Below are 20257 nucleotides of genomic sequence, written 5' to 3'. Positions count from 1 at the left end.
CTATTTTGCTACAAAGCTGGTCTCTTTTTTTTTTTTCCAGACATGATCTATTTTATCATCTGGTTTTTAAAAATGACTGATCACTGTTCAATGAAGTCTGATGGGGTCCGTGAACTCCAAAACACTAAACTTCCAGTCATTCTTTAAATTTGCCTTCACAACGGTTTCTGGAAAGAGAAACTGCTGCCTAGCTCTGGCAGATACTGGAGGTGGACTCTGCCCCACTCTACCCTCTCTCTTCGCAGTCTTTTGCACTGCTAGGGGTAGCCAAGTGACCTATTTATGGCCAATGAGCTTAGGCAGACATTTGCTGAGAGGAGAGCTTCTGGGAAACTTTGGCTCACCTGATAAAATGGGACATACAACTGGCACCGCTCTTCTCCCTGCTCCTTCTAATCACCCTGAATTAAGACTCAATGGCCAGAGGCACGGTAGCCTTCTTGAAACTATTAAACATGAAGACAAAAGCAAACACAAGGTAAAGGATAATGGAGCAGAAAGAACCTGGGTCCTTCAGTGGCATTGCTGAGCAGTTGAACCCACACCAGAAGCGGTCTACATCTGGACTCCAAGCAAAGAAACCCCATTTTGGGTGAGCCTTGTAGCCAGGTCTGTTACCTGCAGCTGGACACATTCCTTACTGATAGACTAGCTGTTGCCCTTTTTGGTCATCAATCTTCTCTTCCTCTTCCCTAAATCCAGCCATCCGTTTCTTTTTCTTTTCTTTTTCTTACTGTTTTGTTTATTTTTGAGAGAGAGAGAGTAAACAGGGCAGGGGCAGTGAGAGAGGGAGACACAAAATCTGAAGCAGGCTCCAGGCGTCAGCACAGAGCCTGACATGGGGCTCGAACCCATGAGCCATGAGATCATGACCTGAGCCGAAGTCAGACACTTAACCCACTGAACCACCCAGCATCCCTTTCTATGCTGAAGGAACTCATACAGAATGGCACCTTCTAATCAGGCACAGACTTACATAACCTAAAAGTATTTACAAACTAAAAAAAATAACCTAAAGTACATACAAACTAAATTATAGGACTAAGAAAACTGCTGAGGAATATTCCTTCACCTCTTTGTCTAAGAACTTCTTGAATCTGAGATACATGTCATACTTCCATGAGAAACTTACTATTTCCTGCTTTCTTTGGCAGTGTTTTAAGGTTTGGCTTTCCAGCTGTTATGATACACCCTGTTGGTTTCAAGGACTTTTCAGTGGGTCACATTCTCATTCCATAGAGATGAAATACACACACACACACACACACACACACACACACACACACACGCGCGCACACACCCACATGCCAAAAAAAAAGTCTCCCAGGACTCAATTTTATTCAAATTGACTGAAAACTTAATTTGTTCTTCACAAAGTTCTGCTTTTTAGTGATACAGGTTTTATTTTTAGAAACTACATGTGAGCCACGTCTGGGTGGCTCATTCGGTTAAGCATCCAAGTCTTGATTTCAGCTCAGGTCATGATCTCATGATCGGTCATGGGACTGACCTGCATTGGGCTCTTTGTGGACAGTGCAGAGCCTGCTTGGGATTCTCAATCTTCCCCTCTCTCTCTGCCCCTCCTCCACTTGCATATGCACTCTCTCAAAATAAATAAACTTTAAAAAGTGTTTATAAAAAGATTATATACAAAGTGTATATGTAAAAATTCTTATAAATTGTGCTATTCTACGTTGACTTAGGGTACTGTTACTATTCCTAACTCCTGGTAAAATATGGAAAAAATTCTGCTGGAACAATGATGTGCAGCCACTCCACTTTACAAATATTTCCTCAGCACTCTTGAGTTACTACTGGATTAGCAGGAATAACTGCCTTACAAAGGACTATTGTCCCTCACTGAAGTGAGGGAGATTAAGGATCTGAGGAAAAGGAAACAAGGCCTTGGCAATCTCTAAGGACCTAAGGAAAACTGCAAGGATATGTGCACTAAAATGTTGAAAGCAGATTCTTTTCCATTTTTTTTTTTAAAGTTTATTTATTTTGAGAGCGAGTGAGTGCATGCTTGAGTAGGGGAGGAGCAGAGAGAGAGGGAGAGAATCCCAAGCAGGCTCTGTGATGACCACGCAGGGCTCAAACTCACAAACAGTGAGATCATGACCCAAGCTGAAGTCAGATGTTTGACTAAGCCACCTAGGTGCCCCTCTTTTCCAGTTTTAATAAGTGGAACAGGCCACAGGCTGTCCCCAAGAGGTGGAGAGTAACAGTACATCTCACACAAGCTGATGAAACAGGTGGTCAAGCCACAGGCTCAGTATTATGCACAGAACTCCTATTTAATGAGACACTGAGAATCAACTGTGTTTGACTGTAGTCAAATAGAGTTGTAAAGGCTATTATTTTTCTTCTATGAAAAAACACTAAAGACAAAACCTCCAAATTTCACCAAGTGTTTATCATTTGTATCTCATGCCGGTGGCTACAATAGGCATTTTCAAGCTACTCTAGAAGAGATACACATGATTTTAACGAATCCCAGCTCAATGATGCACAAAGGCATATTCTCTCCAGCCACTATTATTTTGAAATGTATGATTGACCAAACTGGACTTTAACAAAAGAAAGGCATTACAGCAAACTCCTGATGGAGGAGATCTAGTTGTTCTCTATCTATTCCCAATAGCTGGCAAGCTTGGATGCAAACTAGATGAATGGCAGGGCTCCTGGGTGTTGGCCAGTCACTACGCATTTCATAAATAGGGACTGGGGTGAGAGTACTACTCTCAATGGTCTCTATGCCATTGGAGAGAGTCACAGTAAAATCCAAGTCTGAAGATAATTCAGAAGTAATTTTGACTGCATATTGAAATGCTTTGCTTTTGGCCTCTTGTTTTTTGGAGGAAATGTGTCCAATTTAGAAGAGGCTAATTTTTAAAATGTAATCATCAATGTCAATAGGCACTGAAAATTTTTTATTTAAAAAAATTTTTTTAACATTTATTTATTTTTTTGAGAGAAAGAAACACAGGGCATGAGTGGGAGAGGGAGACACAGAATCAGAAGCAGGTTCCAGGCTCTGAGCTATCAGCACAGAGCCTGACACCGGGCTCGAACTCATAAACAGTGAAACCATGACCTGAGCTGAAGTCGGACACTCAACCAACTGAGCCACCCAGGCACCCCTCAAAAATTTTTTAAATGTTCATACCTTTGAATCATAATTCCAATGTGATGTCTACTCTAAAGATGTAATGAAGAAAGAAGACCTTTATGTCCAAACATGAGAATTTAAAGGTTATTTTTGACAGAGGAAAACTGAAATGAATTATGATTCATTCTAATGACCATATAGCATTATAAATGACATTTATAACATAAACACATGGAGGATAGTTATAAATGAAAAACAAGATGTAAAAAAACATGGATAACACTATTTAAATAATTATATATGTCTAGAAAAACACTAGAATGAAGTACAGTAAAATATGGAACGGGTACAATAAAAAGATTAATAATGATGGTCTTTATTTCAATGAATTCCACAAGTTTCCATGATGTTTGTTTTTCTTGAGTAACAAAAAAGATATTAATTGAAAGCAAAATTAAATTAGCTCACATTCCCAGAACACACATAAACTTCACAACAGCTGAAATTAATTAACAAGGATAAGTAAAGTCTAGAATTTAAAACCTACCGTAGTTTGTCCAAAAAGCTAGACATCTGACAATGGATCGCTAACAGCAAAATAGTATCCTCGTGGTCTCAATGGGTCATTTGCATCTATTTAAAATTTTGCTTTTACACATTTGCCAGGGAACTAGGTAGAAGAGAATTTACTACATTTGGTTTTCTCAGTGTTTACCAAGGTAAACATAATCGTTAAGATTCTTTTGGATCAATATTCTATTCTTAACTCAATTCTCAGCAAACAAACATAAAATTCATTTGTCTCCCACTCCAGAATGTCACTTTGGGCAAAGTCATAACTAAGTCATTTATGTACTCCACATCTAGCCATCGTTACATTATTTATAAGCTCATGAAGTCTGTAATTAAATTATAATGTATTTGTAGGCTACAAATGTGAATGTACCTTTGTGCGTTTTTTCCATTCCAGTAGAAATTGCATTGAAAATATACCCTTCTAATTATTAAAAAAAAGAGAGAGAAAGAGAGAGAGATGAGGGGTAGGTGTATATTCTTTGCTCCTATGCATTTTTATTGACCTTTTATTTTAATTTAGTCTAACTGCCTCTTCTGGCTTGCTACACTTCACACACCACCAGACAGACCACAGCTTTGTAGGCTCCTTTGGAAAGGGGCATTATCTTTCTCATCACTGCAAATTTCCTTATTATGGCACTTAGCACACAGCATTTACAAAAAGGTACTTGACATGACTCATAGGGAATCATTACAATATTCTACTTCTAATGACAGTGATGATCCAGGTAACCTTTGCTTCCTGAGTTAAGTGATGGGTGAACCCAGATGAGCCAGGACACAGCCTAATTGCTGAGTGTACATCTAGAGAGGGAGGAGAGGGCTGGTTTGGGGTGAAGAATCGTGCCTGCAAGCCTGACTCTGTGTGAGGGAAAGGTCATGCAGGAGGCTCTAGCTGGGGGGAGGGCTGGAGAGAGAAATGGGAGGGACTTTCCTGCTGTCCCTATAAAAACATAGTAAAATCTATACTTCTTACTAACACCTGTAGAATGGGAATCCTGCTTGCAGATGCACGAAGGGCAAAAGCAGAAGCCTGTCATGGGTATAGTTGACAATAGGGATAGCATATGTATTTGTTAAATTGGATGCAGAGTCCAACAATTATCTACCAAGTACCTGCTCTGTGCCCAGAATGGTTATATGCCTTGGGACACACCAAGAAAGAGTGACCCATAGTGTGCTCTGCCTTCAGAAACCTGACAGTTCCCTAATGCTTGTCACTGATCTATTTCCAACAGTTGATCCTTATTATTCATGGATTCCGTATTTGTGAAGCCACCTACTCACTAAAATTTGTAACCCCCAAATCATTTTTGTATGTGCAGACTGGTGAAAAACAAAACAAAACAAAATCTGAGGTCCCAAACTGCTTTGTTTCTACTTTCATACTGTAAACAAGTATCCCCTTCACAGACTTTTTATTTTTTATTTTTATTTTTGTGTTTTATGTTGGTGACCTCGCTGTTTAAAATGGTGCCTGAGTTGATCGGTTGGTTGAGTATCTGACTCTTGGTTTCAGCTCAGGTCATGATCTCATGGTTTGTGAGTTAGAGCCCTGCACTGGGCTCTCTGCTGACGGCATGGAGCCTGCTTGGGATTCTGTCTCTCTCTCTGTCTACCACTCCCTGTCTCAAAAATAAACAAACATTTAAAATGGTCCCCAGGTATAGTGTTAAAGTACTGTCTAGTGTTCTAAGCAAAAAAGGGTTATGTGTCTTACAGAGAAAAATGTGTGTTAGATAAGCTTCATTCAGGCAGGAGTTATAGGTTGTTGGCCGTGAGTTCAATGCGAACGAATCAATATATATTGAGGTGTCTATAAGCAGAAACATAAAGCAAAGCTATGTACTGATTGGTTAACAAAAATGTGATCAGGAACTTAACTGTGTTGCCCCTAAGAGCAATGGTTCAGTACTTAGTACACTAATTCAGCATTTGTAGGACTTTGTAAGAACTACCATTAATAATGAGAATGAACTGAATTTGTGACTTCCTCTATTGCTATTTAACGGAAGGGGAAAGCAGATGAGAATTAAGCTTTATTAAGGGCCAACTGTGAGCCAAACACTGTGCTAAACATTAACTCATGTAACTCTCATAACCAATTTGTGAGGCAGGTAATATCTTCATTTTACAGATGAGAATACTGATGATCAGAGAGGTTAAGTAAATTTCCCAAGGTCACACAGCCAGTGGTAGAACAGTATTCCCTAATAATGCCTGGGAGATGATTGGGGGAGATGATAAAATTGAACTGAACATTTGTTCTCAGTCTCAGAGTTTTTGTAATAGTAGGACATAAGTATAAGGGGCAATTTTGGAAGATGACAATGAGGAAGAGTTCAGCCAAGTGACAAAAGATTCTCCTCTAGGTTGGGGGACCTAGAAGCTGGACAGTCACCTCTCCCTGTTAGAGATTCTGAGGGGGGTGAGAGAGGGATGGGCTTCCCCCAGTGTAAAGGTTCTCCTTCCCCACAGGGCACATTATAATCTACTTTTATTCTTTCATTTACACAATAAGTATGTACTGAATACCTACTATCTTATCCCAAGGACTGTTTAGACACTAGAGATTCAACAGTGAACAAAACAGATAAAAAGCACCAGGCTCATGGAACTTATGTTCCAGTGACAATTTTTTCTTTCTTTTTTTTTATTTTGAGAGAGAGGAGGAGGGGGAGGGGCAGGAAAAGAGGGAGAGAGAAGCCCAAGGAGGTCCTGAACTGTCAGCATGGAGCCCGACGTAGGGCTTGAACTCACAAACTGTGAGATCATGACCTGAGCTGAAATCAAGAGTCTGACGCTTAACCAACTGGGCCACGCGGGCACCCCTAGTGACAGAATTAAAAGATTGAGTTGTGTGGCTTTAGATTACTATTTTTCTTAAAGTACTGTGGTACTCCAATTTTTATTAATACCAACAAATACTGACAGTTGTAGAAATATTTCCATTCTGTCTGACTCAGATAACAGCACTGAAATGGCCAAGGAGATAAGCAGCAGCCAAACCACCATGCTGCTTGCGCTATCCTAAGTGTTCATGATTTCTAGGGCTTCCATTTCCCACAGTGAACTAGATATTCTGAAAAATTGTCCTGCTGCGAAACATTACATGCTGGATAAGTGCAGGAAAAATTGGCTCATCATTATTATAATTATCCTAATGAAATGGTGCACACCCAGTCACTTGAAGTCTTTTTAGAACAATGCTTCTGAACCTGGCCTGGACATTAAATCAGCTGGGAGCTTTCAAAAGGCCTGCTGCCCAGGTTACATGCAAACCAATTAAATAAGAATCTTGGAGTAGAAGTCAGGCATCAGAATTTTATAAAACTCCCCAAGAGATTCTGATGTCCTGCCAAGGTCAAGAATCACCGCTTTAGAATGGGATAGAGCACACGATGTACATGGAGAGTTGGTGGTCCCAGTGTTTTGTCAACTTTACTCACAATTGCTGAAGCTGGTAGGTCTGAAAAGTTATCCAGCGTCTTAAATTTCCTCTCCATACCCTCATCTTCTGCTTTCCACCCTATGCTGGGAGGTGGATGGCATCACTTTTCAGGTAGATGCAAAGAACCAACCTAAGTGGGTACCTTCCTGAGTCTAAGTATTCCCGTTTATAGTTAAGTGTTTTGATTTTTTTTAAACTAGTTCCTGCTGAGGTACATGTAAAAGCCAAAGAAGAGACACATGAATTGCAAACAAAGAAGAGACACAAATTCCACAAGTCTCCAAAGTCAAGGATAATACCCAATAGGTACCTAATAAATATTAATCATACTCTCCCTCTGCCAATCTCAGTGATTTTGGTTCATATTCTTTTTTGTAGCCAATTATCTCCAGGTTTTTTGTTTTTTATATGAACCAAACAACAAAACACAAAAACATTTTCGATGTATGCAGGGAAGAGACAGACCAATCATTACTTAAGTGTCCTTTGAATCTAAAATGTCCTCTATACTTGAAAGGTGCTCTCAGGAAAAAAAAAAAAAAAAGAAGGGTGTGACAAGAAAGATGGAAATACTCCATGTTGTAAAGCAAAGTGAACCCTCTGGCCAGCACCCTGGGTGGTTACTTGCATTTGACTCTGGGGTCTCAGAGATGGAGCACGGCTCTCTGTCCTGGAATCCTTGAAGAACAATAACAAGAGCTAGATGAAAGTTTCCAGGGATTTGGTTATAAGAACATTACCCTGACATTTTGTTTGCAGAGTTCTAAACACAGGTTTCAGATCTAACTTGGAGATACACAGGGCGGTATTACATTTGGATTGATCAAGTAAGACATAATACATCACAGTCAAGGTGCTTATAAACTAACTCGTACCAGGGCTTATAATGCTAGGAACAACAAAAACTGAAATGAAACAGCATTTAATGAGACTTCTATGTGCCAGGTACTGAAGCTTTTCATGTATTACCTCACTTAAGCTCCTAACAACCCTAAGTGGCAGACATTATTATTACACCAGTTTTGCAAGTAAGAAAAATATGAATCAAGGAGGTTTGGGTCACACAAGTAGTTAAGTGGCAAAGGGGGATTTGACTCATGTGGTCTGATTCCCAAGTTCACATCCTTAACCATTCTGCTGCATTTTCCTCACTTGTATCAAATTTTGGCTGCTGGGTGACCAGAAATCATAAGAGTTGAAGACAACTGGTAGGGTCAGGCCTGGGATCAGCCTTGGAGACCTATCAAGCCCATGGTTATGGGGTTATGGCTGTCTCCCCTTCCTCCTGGACTGGGCCGGAGAGGGGCTCTACTGGGTTTGGGCTGATGCATGGAATAAGTGAGGATCCTAAAGTACCTGAAAAAACTTCAACCCAAAGCAGCATCAAGAAAAGAAGGGACAACCGTCTCCTGGATAACATGGACCTTTCAGAGGTAGCATGCCGATGTTTGGCTTATTTGCTATCTATGGGAGAATGCCACATGTGGTTCCTAAGTCTGCGGATGGAATTGGGAAGGCACACTGAGCAGTGTTCACTGTGCATCAAGTTGCTGGCCAAGCTTTGTAACTAACAAGGGCTGGGACTGGAGAGAAAACCACATTTCTTTGTGCTCAGTCAGGAGAAAGGGGCAGCATGCAATGATAGGCCGGGGCGGGGGGGGGGGGGGGGTTGGGGAGAGGAGGGGTGGGGAGAGAGAGAGAGAAGAGGGAGAGGAAGAGGGAGAGAGGGAGGGAGAGAGAGAAAAGAAAGACACCTCCAAGGAAGCAGGAGTGAGGGAGGGGCTGCTCACTTTCCCATATCACAACCAGGTCCAAAAGGCCTGCCCCTGCCCCAACAGTTCTCTTCTAGTGAACCAAAGCCTTGGTGGGGCACAAAGAGCTGAGCTGCATCAGCCTCTCCCGCCTGCTCCGCAGCGCAGATCTGAGGCACACCTGTGCACAGTGGGGCCTCTGGCTCCGAAGCTCTGGCCCATCAAAACTTGGCAGCTTCTTGCTCTCCGCCCCAGCCTGCCCTCTCCAGCTGGGCATCTCTAATAGGCAGCCTCTCTGCATGGATCGCCTCGCCTCACCTCACCTCCTGTAACTCAGAGCGGCGCTGCTGCCTAAGCATTTCAAGCTCAGTCACATGCTCTACGGCTTCCTGGGGGGGGGGGGGGGGGGGAATTCCTTCGGAAGCCAGGGTTGCCGCGTAATTGCTGCAGCTGCTGCTGAAATCCACTTTCGGATTTCTGTTCCCGGAGCAGAAAGTTCTGAAAGCGCCCGTGGAGAAGGAGCAGGCTTTGCATCCCTGCAGGCTCAGGCTACCCAGACAAATTCCTAAAGCCTCATTTCTGTGTGGTCTCTTTCAAAACCTTATGAATGTTCCCGGAGATCTATTTCTTGATAAATTTTTTCTCCCTTGCTTGGGGTCAGGCCAGAAGAGAGAACAGATGTCAGATCTAAAGCTTTCCCAATTCAACCACTTGACCACTGGCCAGCTAATCTGCCATGATGTAAATGAAATGTCTTTGAGCCTTTCTTGCTGGGGGGTAGGGTGGAGAGACAAGCCTCCAAAAAAGCTGGAGACATCCCTTTTTCAAGAAAAACAACATGAAAGAACAGGGTGATTGAAGTCAGCTGTATTTCTGCCTGTTAGAATATTAAAGTGCTCTCTCTTTTTTCCTCTCAAAAAGTCAAAATGGATTATGCCAGAGTTCTCAAAACCCCCACAAGGATTTTCCTTCTCTTGCACATGATCACCTGACAAAAAATATGCTTCAGTCTGTAAGGGGAGTAATCCCACAACGAATCCCAACTCAGATGTGCAGTAAATATTATTATCCCAGCTGAGAAAACTGATGCCAGAGTGGTGCCGGGGGTGGGTGTGTGCAGGGGTCAGCCAGCACTCAGAACTAAAATTTCAGGTGAAGGGGAACACTGGAGTGTGTTGACAGTTATCTTAACTGTCTTTTCTCCTTCTTCACCTTACGCGGACTTACCAGAAAGCCTGGCAGATGATCAAACACCATAGAAACAAACGTTATGCTCCCAGAGGTCCTGCTTGGGAAAATATTCATGCTAGCTGCTCCCAGCACACCAGCCCTTCAAAAGCCTCTTGGCTGCAATTGAAGAGACTTTCCAATCTGGCCCTGGAAGGACTGCCACTAGACTGAGCTATCTGTACGCAGCGCCCCTTCGATACATTCTTTTAAGAAATATCATTCTGCGCTGCATGTAATAGGACATTGTAAGGTGAACCACAAAAAGCCAAGTAAACTAAGACATTAACTTTGTTATCATAAAGAATTTCTATTTTATGCTGAAAGAAAGAGCTCTTTTAGAGCTATTTATACAGGGATGTATCATATATCCCCGATCAATTCATCAAAAAGAAACTGTAAGATAAATGTATTAAGGTATTCTACAATGCACTATGTAGAGTTCTTGCCCCCAAAGAATTTAGTCTAGTCAATAAGGACTCTTTACATTTGGTGCTGCACACTTTATAGTGATTTCATATCTGTTTTATACTCTGACATTCACAATAATCCTGTGAAGGAGTACACCAAACTGTGCCTTCATTTATTAAATGCATTACCCTGAAGTTTTGAAGGTGTTGCTTTTTCATAGTAAACTCTACTTTGAACATGTTGGCTTGTCCTTGGCCCTCTTGGTGTAAGTAAGTAACATCATACCACAGGAATGGGGCACTGTCTACACTGAGTTACTAGGTTTGTTTTATCTGGTCTGAACCTACCTACCTACTTTCCTTCCTTCCTTTCTCTCTTTTTTTTTTTTTTTTTTTTTTTTTTTTCAAGAGAGGGCATAAGTAAGCAAGGGGCAGAGAGAGAAACAGAAGCAGTGCTCGAGCTCACAAACAGTGAGATCATGACCTGAACTGAAGTCAGATGCTTAATGGACTGTGCCACCCAGGCGCCCTGGTCTGAACTTTTCTTTTCAGACACAAAAATGCTCTGCAACCTCAACGTGCTTTTGGACGCAGTCCATTTCTGGTTGGTTCCTCTCTCTGGTAACCCACTGCTTGGTGGAGGCATTGAGAAAGGTGGGGCTATTGCTCAATCCAGCTTTTTCTTTTTTGATTTTGGGGGCTTCAAGCCCAGTGCTGAGCCCAATGTGGGGCTTGAACTCACCACCCTGAGATCAAGGCCTGAGCTGAGGGATGCTTAACAGACTGAGCTGTCCAGGCACCCCTCCAGCTGTTTCTAATAACCTCACCTAGCTTTCCTTTGTAGAACGGTAAAGTTGATTCAACAAATTAGCTTTTTCTAAGGCACCAGATCATTTTGCCACTAATCCAACTTGAGAAAAAAAGAGTTCAATTATTTAACTCATCAATTTTAAGTAAAAATAAATAAACAAACATTTCCCCCCTCCCCCACGTTATCAACCCTAGCTTTCTTCTACAGACCTCTTCACTTTCTTGTGTAGGCTTTGTGGGGGTAGTGGGGTGCTGGTCTTAACGGACCTCAAAAACCCACCCAGAACAGCTTTCCTTAGCTATTTCTAGTCCCTCCCACCCACCCTCCTAAAGAATAAAGGTCTCCCTGCAAAATCTTTAAAATTGCCTAATATAAGCTAACATTCATTTACACACTCACGTCTTCTTCCATCTCAAATCTTTCTAACAGTGCTGCCCTGGATCTAAATTACAAAAAAAGGTTACATTCATATGGTCCCTGGCTTAAAAGTTCTTTTGACGATAGTTCAGGGTTCCTTTTTAGTAAAGCTGCCAAAAACAAGATGTTGTCTTACAATTAAAAACACAGATGAGGTGAGATCATTTGTGGGGTAGCTTGAGGTAAAGGAAGCACTATAATCTTATCCACTGTGGGCAGGAATTTAGAGTGAAGGAAGGCTGGCCGGCCTTGGACTCCATCCAGGAGAGTTTTGTCGCTAAACTACCCAAAGAGAGCCTTATAAGGCAGTCTCTTGTAGAAGGCAAGTCTGCAGTAAACCGGAGAGCAGGCTCGTGGGGAAGGATGGAAATCCTATTTAGCGGTGTCAATAAATGCCTGATCAGCTCAATCATTCCATCTCACAGGCCCAGGGTATAAAAGATTTTTAAAGTTATAACAACCTCTTCTACATGTTTCCTCTCCTCACTGAGGTGATCTCTCAGCTCCCCAAAGAGAATCTTTCAGACTGAATTCTCCAGACTCCCATATGAGCATGTTATGGTATTCAACAGTTTTTACCAGCAAGTTCTTCCTACTGTGTATTCTAAATGTGCCTCATGGCTACTTAATTCCAGGCCTTTTAATTCCATCTCCTGAGGAACTGTAGAACAGTAGGTCAGGCACCTTCCACTTAACAACTAATTCCCAACCATGAAGAAACATTAACTTGTTCTTTGGATTATTTTCCTCCAAAAGAATCTTAAGTCCTTTAAGACCCCTTTGGCAAGGCTGCCTATTTTCTTTTCTAAAGCTTCTTCAGGTTTTCAAATCCTTCCTAAAATGCAATGATTAAAACTAGGTAAACTAAAAATGAACCAGTGATTCACTTAACTTTCTAGAAGTTTCTGTGCTCAAGAAGGGCAAATGAGGCCAGAAAAAATTTTAAAGCATTTCTGTTGGTCTGGGGTAGACTTTTTGGGAGGTGACATTTTCTGTTTCTGATCTGAAAGCAGACGGAGGAATGGGAATTGTGGGCGAGAGAGGAAGAGCTTCCTGAAATGAGCAAGTGGGTTATAATTTGGGAGCAGGGCTAGCTAATGAGCAGAGGATGTGTGGGTACTTTGTAAGGAGTCATTTATAAGAAAAAAGCACAGTACAATGGGCTTGTCTCTGCCAAGCAACACACAGCTTGCCATGGCAGGTTAAGAGCCCGGATTTGACCATGCTTCTAAGATCTGAGAAACGTAAGGTCTTGTGAAGAAGTCTAGGCAGCTCTTGCTGGGATTATTCTAACAGCCTCCTAATGGCAGTCTCTGACTGCAGTCTTGCCCCTCTTCCAATCCCATTCTAAGGGTGGCCAACACAGATTTTTAAAAAGCATAAATCCAATGTTATCACCGAATAGGTCCCTCAGCTCTGGTGATCACCTCTAAACTTCAATGCATCTAAACTTCTCCATCCTTGGGGTCAAGTGTTCAGCGGTCACCTCTGCTCTCCAGTTCTGCGAGGCAGCCCTATGGAACCATGTGCTATTCCTTCTGCTGCTAATGCTCTTCTCTCCATTCTAAGTCCGTTCCAACCCCCATGCTAGCTCTTCTCCAGCCAATTCCTTTACATCCCCATCTCAGGACCTTACTCTTCCAGGAAGTCATTCCTGGCCCTTTTTCTACAAGTTTGGGTTAAGGATTCCCCTCATCTGGGCTCTGTGGCCATCTTTATGGTATAACTGTTAGTTTACAAAGCATTGCATGGACTTCCATTCCCCCCCATCCCTGGAGATAAACCAGACCATTAGTAATCTCATTTAAGTTTCAAATCCCTATTCCAACTTTCAGTGAAGTTCTACAATTCTGGTACCAGTGGCAATGTGTTTTTTCCACGCCACCAAGCAATTCTTTGATAGCAGCTGTGTGTCCTACTGTTCAACTCTTTTCTGACACTATCTACCTAGAGATAGTGTTAGATCATACAGCTTGGTCCCACAAGACTGCACTCCCACTTCCGATGCCTATCCCAAGTCCAGTTGGTCACCTGTGCTTCTGACTGGCCATAACTGGGTTCCAACGACTCCCTCTCCTTGGTTCAATGGATTGCTAGAATGCTCACAGAATTTAGAGAAACACTTTACTTACAAAATTACCAGTTTATTACAAAAGGATGTAACTCAGGAACAGCCAGACAGGAGAGATATACAGGGCAAGGTATGGGGACAGACGTACAGAGTTCCCATGCCCTCTCCAGGAGGGCCATTCTCCCAGCATTTCCACATGTACACCAGCACGGAAGTTCTCTGAACCCATCCTTTTGGGTATTTGTGGAGGCTTTGTTACATAAGCATGCCTTAATGATTCGATGACAATCATTGGTGATCTCCAGCTCCTCTTCCCTTCCAGGGGGTGAAGAGTAGGCCTGAAAGTTCCAACCCTTTAGTCATGTGGTTGGTTCAACTGGCAACCAGCCCCCAACCACAGTCCCAAAGTAACTCATTAACATACAAAAGACACCCCACCACTCTCCATACCTCGGAAATTCCAAGGGTTTTAGGAGCTTTGCAGCAGAAACAGGGAGGAAGATCACATATTTATTATTATAAATCACGATATCACAAGTTCATAACTCATTGAAGGACAGTAACAGAACATGGACATTTGAATGATTATCAAAATAAAGTGAGCCTAAAATGAGCTTCTCAAAGAACAAATGTTTAAAGCCCATCAAATAAAATGAGTTTCTGAAAACCAAAGTCTTTTACTAAAGCTTCTTCCATTTGCAGAACAGTTTCTGTGGCTCTGAACCTAATTCTTAACCACCAAAGGATGGAGAAATGTTGGGATTTTGGGGGGGGGGGGGCGGGGAAGTGACCACCTAATGTTAAGAGTTCAGGATAAGAGAGGAAGAGGAGTCTAAGGTCAGATGTATTCCCGGGCCTAGACTTCAGAAAGGCAGAATATACAAGAAAAGAGAACAGACAAGCAGGAGAGTCCACAGCCTGCATTTCCAAACAGGAAGGCCCTTTCTTACGTGGATTCCTTTGTTTAATCAACAAATATTTATAAAGCGTCCAATAGCCAGCTACTGTGTTTATAAATAATTATAAGACAGCGTCCCTCTTTTAGGATGCTCCTATGAGGAAAACAGACATCCAAAGAGCCCTTTGGTAGGGGTGGGGGGGGGCACCTGGGTAGCTCACTTGGTTAAGTGTCCAACTTCGGCTCAGGTCATGATCTCATGGCTCATGAGTTTGAGCCCCATATTGGGCTCTAATGACAGCTCAGACAGAGCCCGAAGCCTGCTTTGGATTCTGTGTCTCCCTCTTTCTATCTGCCCTTCCCCTGCTTGTGCTCTCTCTCAAAAATGAATAAACATTAAAAAAAAAATTAAAAAAAAAAAAGAGTCTCTTTGGTTGGTCCCCCCCCCCTTTTTTCCCTTCCCATATATTCATCTATTTCACAACACTGAACCTTAACAACAACTCTGAGATAGGTATGATTATAATCCTTATATTAAGGGTGAGGAAACCCAGGCCCAAAGAGGTGAAATAACTTGCTTAAGGATCAGTAAGTGACAGTTACAATTCACACCCAGGGAGTTTGGTTCTAGAGCTCAGTGTCTTAACTATTCTGCCAGAATGCCTCTTGCTTATATACACACAGCATATGTGCAATAAATATTGTTGAAAAAGGACTGGAAGCCTACCGAGAACTGAAGGACATCATTAAGGGGGTAGAGGGTGGGTGGAGTCAGGGGAGTCAAGGAGCTTCATGGAGAAAGGGACAGGCGCTGATCTTGAAGGCCTAATGTTCAAAGGGCGGAAAGACAAGTGAGGCCAAGGGGGTGACTGTGAACAACAGCAAATAGCAACACTTACTGCAGCTGGACCATGACTGGGTTGGAGGGAAGAGGCCAAAAGAATACAGTTATGGTAAAGAGCCTCATTCGTCTTGATAGGTGGTTTGAATTTAGTCCTGGAAATGCTAAACACAGAGACTCTTAAAGAATTCTGGGGCACCTGGGTGGCTCAGTCATTAAGCATCTGACTTCAGCTCAGGTCATGATCTGATGGTTCATGAGTTCGTGTCCCACATTGGGTGAGTCCCACTTCTCTCTCTGCCCCTTGCTCATTTGCGCCCTCTCTCTCAAAAAAATATAACAAAAAAAAAAAAAAAACAACAAAACAATGAATTCTGATTCCACAATTAAAAACTGTGAGGGAGAAGGAGGGGAGGGGACCCAAAGGGACCAACGTGGTTGAAACGGAATTGCCAAGAAGCTCGGATTTAAAGGACCAGGAACAAAAGGTGTTAATCAAGAACTGGAATAAAGGAGCACCACGTTCTCTTCCAACCGTGAGATATTAATATATATATCTCAGCACCTATATTAACTTTTTATTTTTTTTAAGTTTATTTATTTATTTTGAGAGAGGGAGAGAGAGAGCACACGCACGCACAAGTCGGGATGAGGCAGAGAAAGAGGGAGAGAGAATCCCAAGCAGGCTCCACACTCAGTGCAGAGCCTGTCATGGGGCTCGAACTCACGAACCTCAAGATCATGATCTGAGCTGAAATCAAGAGTCAGATGCTTAGCCAACTGAGCCACCCAGGTGTTCCTATATTAACCCTTTATTAAACTGAATTGTCACATCCCCTCTTCCAGTTATGACTTCAGGGACTTCAATAAGATCTAATGACACTAAATGCATGATGGCAGTTCCAAGCTTTCAGATCATTATCTTTCAGACATACTTTCAAGAAGATGGCTTTGCCTCTTATCACAGGTACAGAAAACAAGCAGACTAAGATCTTTTCCCCAGACAGTGGGTAAGTGGTAATCTCAGAAAAGAAGAGGATGATTGGGAGTGTCTCCAGCGCCCCAAGGAAGGCGCACAGGGAGGGGAGACTGCAACCTGTGTGGATACGTTAATTAGCGGGACCAGATCTGTTCTGTGCATCCCCAGCTGTAGAACATCTAGCATAGTGCTAACACCAGCTATCTGCTCAATAAATGTTGGTTAGTGAGATCAGCAGGAATGTCCCCTTCCTCTCAACACTCGAGGAAGCATAACTTGAAATTCCTCTCAGGGTAGAAATGGCTGGAGGAACCTAGAAAACGCATTTCCTATTCTTTGCAAAGCCCCAGTACTAAATGGCACGGAAATAAATGGCACTCTGTCAGATTTGCCTCTGTAGCTGTCAAAACACATCCACATCAGGAGAAATATATTAGGAGATACGGTTTTAGTCCCATTTGTCTCTGCTGTAGACAAGCACACTGGTAGACCTCACATTCTTTTCTGCTTTCTCTGACATTCTCCTACAAATGGTCCCAGGCACCACACCCCCATCTCTAGATTCAGACTGGGAAGAAAAGGCTAATTTTGTCAAGGTCTCCAGTTTTGGACGCTATTTCACTTAACATCTTCCTAAACAAAAAGAAAAACCAGGTCCACATCTTCAAGGGGTTTGCAGTCTGGAAAGATGCTGGGGAACGGGGTGTACATGGTAATGAGGTGATAGGATTAGTTCTCTACAACTATCACTCTCAAGATTTTATAATCCCACTGTGCGTTTAGAGACACAAATAGCAAGAGAGAAAAAGGGATAAAACTAGCTGCGGGCTAGAATTGACAACAATGCTTAAACAATCCCCAAGCTAACCTTTGGCTGTGATAAGCAAGACTGTGGGGAAAAATTCCCCTTAGAATGTTTATAAGAAAATCTCAGTATTTGGAAGGAGTTTTTAAACGATGCACATTTCTCTTTTCAAGATATGACTGATAAAAGAGATCCAAAAAAACAAATGACTGTGTCTGTTGGAAAAGTATATGAATTATTTTGGGTTGTGATTTTCCAAGTTCAAGGTAATGATGGTAATATAAATAGTCCACAGTAAGTTACATGATTTAAAGCTTTCAATAGTGAACTCTGAGATGAGTGACATACGACCTATCAGAGTATGGGCTTCTGGGAAAAACTCTAAAAAAAGAACTATTTGGAAAGTGTGGAGAAAGTCTGAGCTGTGCTTAAAGAAGCAACTGCTTCTGTCATTTCAGGAGAACTGCCTCCCTCCCTTTTGCTGTGTTGGCTGGGGCTAGGAGAGGGACTGCCAAGGTTGGATCTCTCTAACATTTCCCTATGGAAAATGTTATTTCAGACAGAGTTAAAAATCTCCGAGGTTTTTTTCCCCTTACAAGTCCAGACTCTTATTTATTTTCCCCTTTCATTTATGGCAAGTTTGGATCTGTCTGGAATAAAATAAATGATCAAACATAACCTCAAAGGCATTCCTGCCGAACAGTGCATCCTGGGGACGAATTACACCAAAAAAAGGGACAAGAAAGAAAAACAAAATGGTCATAAGGTTCACAGTATAAACTACATCATAAAAACATTCTTCAAAGAGTTTGCACTTTTTGCCCACAAATAATTAGCTAGTTAGATTATTGTTTGAGAATCTTTAATTTCCAGTAAGTGAATTACTTTCTCTAACATTAACAGACCATGAAATCCAATTTTTAAAATTCTTACAATCTAGCCAGTTAAACGTGGGACAAATAACTTCTCTGACAGTACTTTACTTTGTATTTCAGCGTCAAACTCTTCCCCCTTCACTCTTAATTTCACTTCTATATCCACACAAACCAAGAAAGAAGGACGAGAAAATGACACCTCTGGGTTTCCAAAAGAATGGGGGCAGCTTTTGCTTATCGACTTGCCAGCTGTCAGTATGAGCTGGGTCGCGGGAGTCTTGTGGTGCCAGAAAAACTTTTCTATATATACACTCGCCCCGCAAAACCTCACTTCTTGGCGCACGCAACAAGCTTCCAAAATAAAACCCCGAGAGAGAGAGAGAGAGAGAGAGAGAGAGAGAGAGAGAGAGAGAGAGAGAAAAAGAAAGAAGAGGGGGCGTTGCCTATGCCTCCTAGCCTCTCAGAGGCGCCCAAATCCTCCCCTCGGATCCGTCTCCCGGATGCCCAGGGAAGTATCCCGGGGCACAACGGCCGAGTACGCCCCGCCGGGTCTGACCCGCGAGGGGGCGCGCGGCCGATGGGGCAGGGTTGGAAGGGAAAGCGCTCGTGCCCACCTTGCTCGCAGGTGCCCTTGCTGACCTGGGTGATAGCCTTCTCCCCGCGGCTCTCGGCCCTCAGGCTGGCGGCGCGCAGCTGGCACCCGCTGGAGTAGGTGATGCCGTCGCTACCGCACACCGGGTAGCGGCTCTTGCACACGCACACGCCGCTCACCCCCGGGCCGCCGGCTGCTGCCCCGGCTTTACCCTTCCGCCTCTTGCGGCTCTTCACGCACTCCATGCCCGGCGCGCAGTGCCCCCTGCCGGCGCCGCCGCCCCCGCACGGCTCGCCCTCGCCGCGGGCGCACACCGGGCAGCAGCCACAGGCGTCGCGGGTCTCGCCCAGAGGGCAGCCCCGCGGGGGCAGGGGCGGGCAGGCGGCCGGCTCGCAGGGGCCGCAGACGTCCGAAGAGGAGGAAGAGGAGAGGGGCAGGAGCAGGAGCAGCAGCCCGGCCGCGCTGAGGAGCAGGGCGCGCAGCGGCGGCCACTCCATGGCTGGGCGCGGAGGCGGCGGGAGCGCGAGTAAGCCTGATCCCGCAGGCTGACGTTTTAAAACCCCGCGCCCCGCCCGGCCGGGCCGCGGGAGCCACACCCCAGGGCGGCGAGAGCGCGGCCGCCCCGCCCGCGCCGCGCCTCCCGGGACCGCCGGGCTCCAGCGCGCCCCTGCCGGCGGGGCGGGGCAGGGCATCCGCGCGGGCCCGGGACGCTGGGTCTCCAGTGCTTCCCGCCCCTTAGCCCGGTGCACCGCTCCCCAGTCCCTCGAGGTCGCCGGCAAGGACGGCGGCTCCCTCAGCTTTTGGTTCCTCGCGTCTCTTAGCCCAGTTATACTTCTTAACGACAACAACTTTGCGATTACCCTGTGTTTAATCTATTAAATTCTCCGTGGGCCTGGGAGACCTGAGTCCTAAATTACTCTGAAGTTGGGAAAGCTTTTTAAAGAACAAAACGCCACAGGGTGAGGGGGCGCCTGGATGGGTCAGGAGGTTGCACATCTGGCTGGGTTTTGGCTCAGGTCATGATCTGCTGGTCCTTGGGAACCAGCCCTGCATTGAGCATGGAGCCTGCCTGGGATTCTCTCTCTCCCTCTCTTTCTCTCTCTCTCTCTCTCTCTCTGCTCCTCTCCCACACCGACTCAAAATAAATAAACATTAAAACAAACAAACAAACAAACAAACAAACAAACAAAAAACTCCACATGGGGATTTGTGTCCCTGTTGGCCACAGGCCCGGTGTGGCCTTGGGTGCCAGGCTAAGAAGACAAATCATTGCCAACCACTCCTCTTTTGGGAACCTCATTAATTGACTCCTCCTCCAGTGCTTTTCTATGCCAAATCAAGTTTCAAGTGTGAGTACTGAATCCACGAGAGAGCTGTTTCACCATTTCATTGTCGTAGGTTCCTACTAAATTGTGTTGGAGCTCCATCAAACTTCTCCAGA

At 43.8% G+C, this 20257-nt stretch overlaps 1 protein-coding gene across 1 annotated transcript in view; it reads right to left on the bottom strand.

Moving 5' to 3' along the window:
- IGFBP7 (insulin like growth factor binding protein 7) overlaps positions 1 to 19367 on the bottom strand; it is a 72535-nt gene extending 53168 nt beyond the window's left edge. The window contains exon 1 of the mRNA XM_007075885.2: positions 18839 to 19367. Within this exon, the coding sequence (XP_007075947.2) occupies positions 18839 to 19313 (475 nt within the window). The 5' untranslated portion in view covers positions 19314 to 19367. The remainder of the gene's footprint in view (positions 1 to 18838) is intronic.
- Positions 19368 to 20257: the final 890 nt, after the last annotated feature.

The sequence above is a fragment of the Panthera tigris genome, chromosome B1 (assembly GCF_018350195.1).
Source record: "Panthera tigris isolate Pti1 chromosome B1, P.tigris_Pti1_mat1.1, whole genome shotgun sequence".
Taxonomy (NCBI): Eukaryota; Metazoa; Chordata; class Mammalia; order Carnivora; family Felidae; genus Panthera; species Panthera tigris.
This window is presented reverse-complemented; position numbering and strand designations above follow the sequence as displayed.